The sequence below is a fragment of the Acanthisitta chloris genome, unplaced genomic scaffold (assembly GCF_000695815.1).
Source record: "Acanthisitta chloris isolate BGI_N310 unplaced genomic scaffold, ASM69581v1 scaffold21476, whole genome shotgun sequence".
Taxonomy (NCBI): domain Eukaryota; kingdom Metazoa; phylum Chordata; class Aves; order Passeriformes; family Acanthisittidae; genus Acanthisitta; species Acanthisitta chloris.
The window spans coordinates 1-2,953 of record NW_008678994.1 but is presented as its reverse complement, the minus strand read 5'-3'; the positions used below and the strand labels follow the sequence as shown (position 1 = coordinate 2,953).

The window sequence follows — 2,953 nt, the reverse complement described above, 5'->3', positions numbered from 1 at the left end:
TGCCCTGGCTCAGCTCCGTGGTGGTTCTGTGCCTGCTTGACAAGACACACACACACAAACAATACTGATAGGGAAGTTGTTTTATGTATTCAAGTAGGCATTAGTCTCACTTCAAATCAATAGCTGTGTGAGCATCACATATGTAAGGTAACAAAGGAATGTTTCAATAGGAAAATGGCATAGAGGGTTTGAGGGACAATTACACCTGGCTCAAGATCATTAATCCATGTTCTTCTTCAGCCAGTCGATGTATTTGGATACCCTTGTGTAAACCCCATAGGTGCCTTCAACAGCACAGCCCTTTCCCCAGCTGACAATCCCTGTCAGAAACCAAGTGTTCTTGTACTTTGTAGCATGAGGACCACCACTGTCTCCCTTGCAGGAGTCCTTAACCCCAGACAGGTCTCCTGCACAGAACATGTTCTCTGTAATATTTAAATCAGTCTCCCTTTCACATTCTTGTGTCTTTACACGTGGTAAATCAACTCTCATCAGAACAGAAGAGGTGGCACCTCCATCTAGTAGACGTCCCCATCCACTTACTGTGGAGAACTTGATGGAGGAGAGTTCATACACAGCAAATCGTTTCTCGGGCAAACATATTGGCACCACATAGTCAGTGAGATTAACTGGTGTTTTCAGGCTCAGGAGGGCAATGTCATGATTGACTTGGCCATTTATGTATTCTTCATGAATGATCATCCTGGTCACTTTACTTTCCTGCTCAGTTTTCTCATCTTCATTTATTTGGTGTTCACCTGGAAAAGTTATTAATTGCAGGTCATGCCAAGGAGCAACTTGATCCCTTGGAAGTTTGAGGGGATAGGGCGTTTCTAGTCTGACACCTCTGAAAGACAATTCCCTTATACTACCAGAGCCTGGACTTTCTGTCTTTTACTTTGGTTTTACCAGGATGAGAAGCTACCACCACCTTGATAAGATGAGGAGGGGAAGATACATACCCAGTCTCACCCGAAGCTGTTTAGGATGGACATGCTCCAAACAGTGAGCTGCAGTGACTACCCACTCTGGGGAGAGCAGAGTACCACCACACACCTCTCTCTGATCCTGCAGTATAAGGGCCTGCCAAAATAAAGCAAAGTTGTGTCTTACATCAAATCATAGAATTTTAGGGGTTGGAATGGACCTTAGAGATCATCCAGCCCCAACCCCCTGCCCTGGGCAGGGACACCTCCCACCACACCAGGTTGCTCAAGGCTTCATCCAACCTGGCTGTGAACACTGCCAGGGCTGGGGCAGCCACAGCCTCCCTGGGCAACCTGTGCCAGTGTCTCACCACCCTCACAGGGAAAAGTTCTGCCTAAGAACTAACCTAAATTTTCCTCCTTCAATTTGTGCCCATTGTCCCTTGTCCCGTCCCTGCAGCTCCTAACACAGAGTCCCTCTGCAGCTTCCCTGGAGCCCCTTCAGCTCCTGGAAGTTGCTGTGAGGTCTTCACACAACCTTCTCTTCTCTAGGCTGAACAGCCTCAACTCCCTCAGCCTGTCTTTATTGATTTCTCTCCCCTATGAGCACCTCCAAAGGTGCTTGACCTAAATCTCAGTGCAGTTGGGTTTCATATTGCTTCTTTCTGTCACTTTCTGCAACTGTGTTTGACAATTCCATGCTGCCTGCATGGAGAACTTAGGAGGGGGAGTCTTCTCATTGACATTTTCTTCATCTTGTAGTATGGACTCTGTCTGTTATGGCCAAGAATGTATCCCTGCAAGCTGCAGCTAAAATTCTTGCCAGCAGTAATGTTAAGGACTAAGGGGTGAGGAGGTAGAGGCAGATGTGTTACCACTCTGCTCCTATAAAACCAGGCTAAGATGCTTGACTGACACGGGTGCATCTGCTGGCTATGGATCAAGAAGGAATTTGGATATTCAGACATGCCTCTTTGTAGCATAATAGATTTAAAACAACAGATTTAAGATAGTGGTTTCATAAGAAAACTGAAACACTAAAAGCAATGAGAGATTTCTGAAGACTTACTTGCCATGGGCATTCACCTGGAGGACAGATTAAACCACCTACTATTCTCCCTCGGGCAGTTGTATTTCTTTTTGCCAGCACTGGTATTTTTCCACATGGGTATTTCACTGGAAGAAAAAGAAAGAAGAAAAAAACCCCAAAGGGAAGCAAATTTAGGGTTGGACTCGATGATCTTTGAGGTCTCTTCCAACCCGGTTGATTCTATGATTCTAAATGTGACTGAATGCACTGAATTCACAGCAAAGTGTGTAAGGTCTTCAGTGAAGATATGTTAGCTGAAAAACTGACTTCTAGAGTAGGAGAAGGGTTCTGGTAAATAATGTAAAGCAGGTTTGTAGTCTTTTTGTTTGGAAACAGCCAGAAATGCTGTTACAGAGTGCAGGACAATACATTATCATTGGCATATATTCACCTACCATAGGACTTTGCAAACAATATTCCTGCTCAGAGACGTATCTCAACACAGTGAGGTGGGCTGCAGGTTGGAGTGCAGAAGTGATTCTCACAAGCTCTGTAGTCTGCATATTTTCATCAGCCCTGCTAACTTTAACTTGGTTGTACCCAGTGCACAGCACCCAGGGCATGGTGAGACAGAGGCTTAAGCATGGGGAGTGTATCTTGTCACCTCTTGTTGGGGCACACCCAAAGATGTCCTAAGAGCAGACACTGTGTCTTCTGGTGCACCTCTTACAGGTTGTACCTAGCTTGCTTGTGTTCAAAGCATCCTTGATTCTACCAGACTGTACATCTCAGTGTAAGATCTGTTTTCAGCCTGACCAAGATTTTCAATGGCAATGAAAGAATCAAATCTTGACTGAACCTGCAACTGAGCTGCAGTGCAGGGGAAGATTTGCTACTTTCAGTACATCCTTCACCTGATCATAGACCTAAGACAGACCCACAGTCTCTAATGCTGTCTGCAGGGCAACACAGAACCCCAGAATCAGTGAGGTTGGAA

General features: G+C 45.4%; 1 protein-coding gene across 1 annotated transcript; it reads right to left on the bottom strand.

Annotated features, from left to right (window-relative positions):
• Positions 1-219: 219 nt before the first annotated feature.
• Positions 220-2,102, bottom strand: F7 (coagulation factor VII (serum prothrombin conversion accelerator); the record flags this gene model as incomplete). Its single annotated transcript, XM_009077128.1, has 3 exons — positions 220-758; positions 963-1,083; positions 1,996-2,102. Coding segments are annotated over 3 exons (767 nt in total), but the record flags the coding sequence as incomplete, so codon positions are not given.
• Positions 2,103-2,953: the final 851 nt, after the last annotated feature.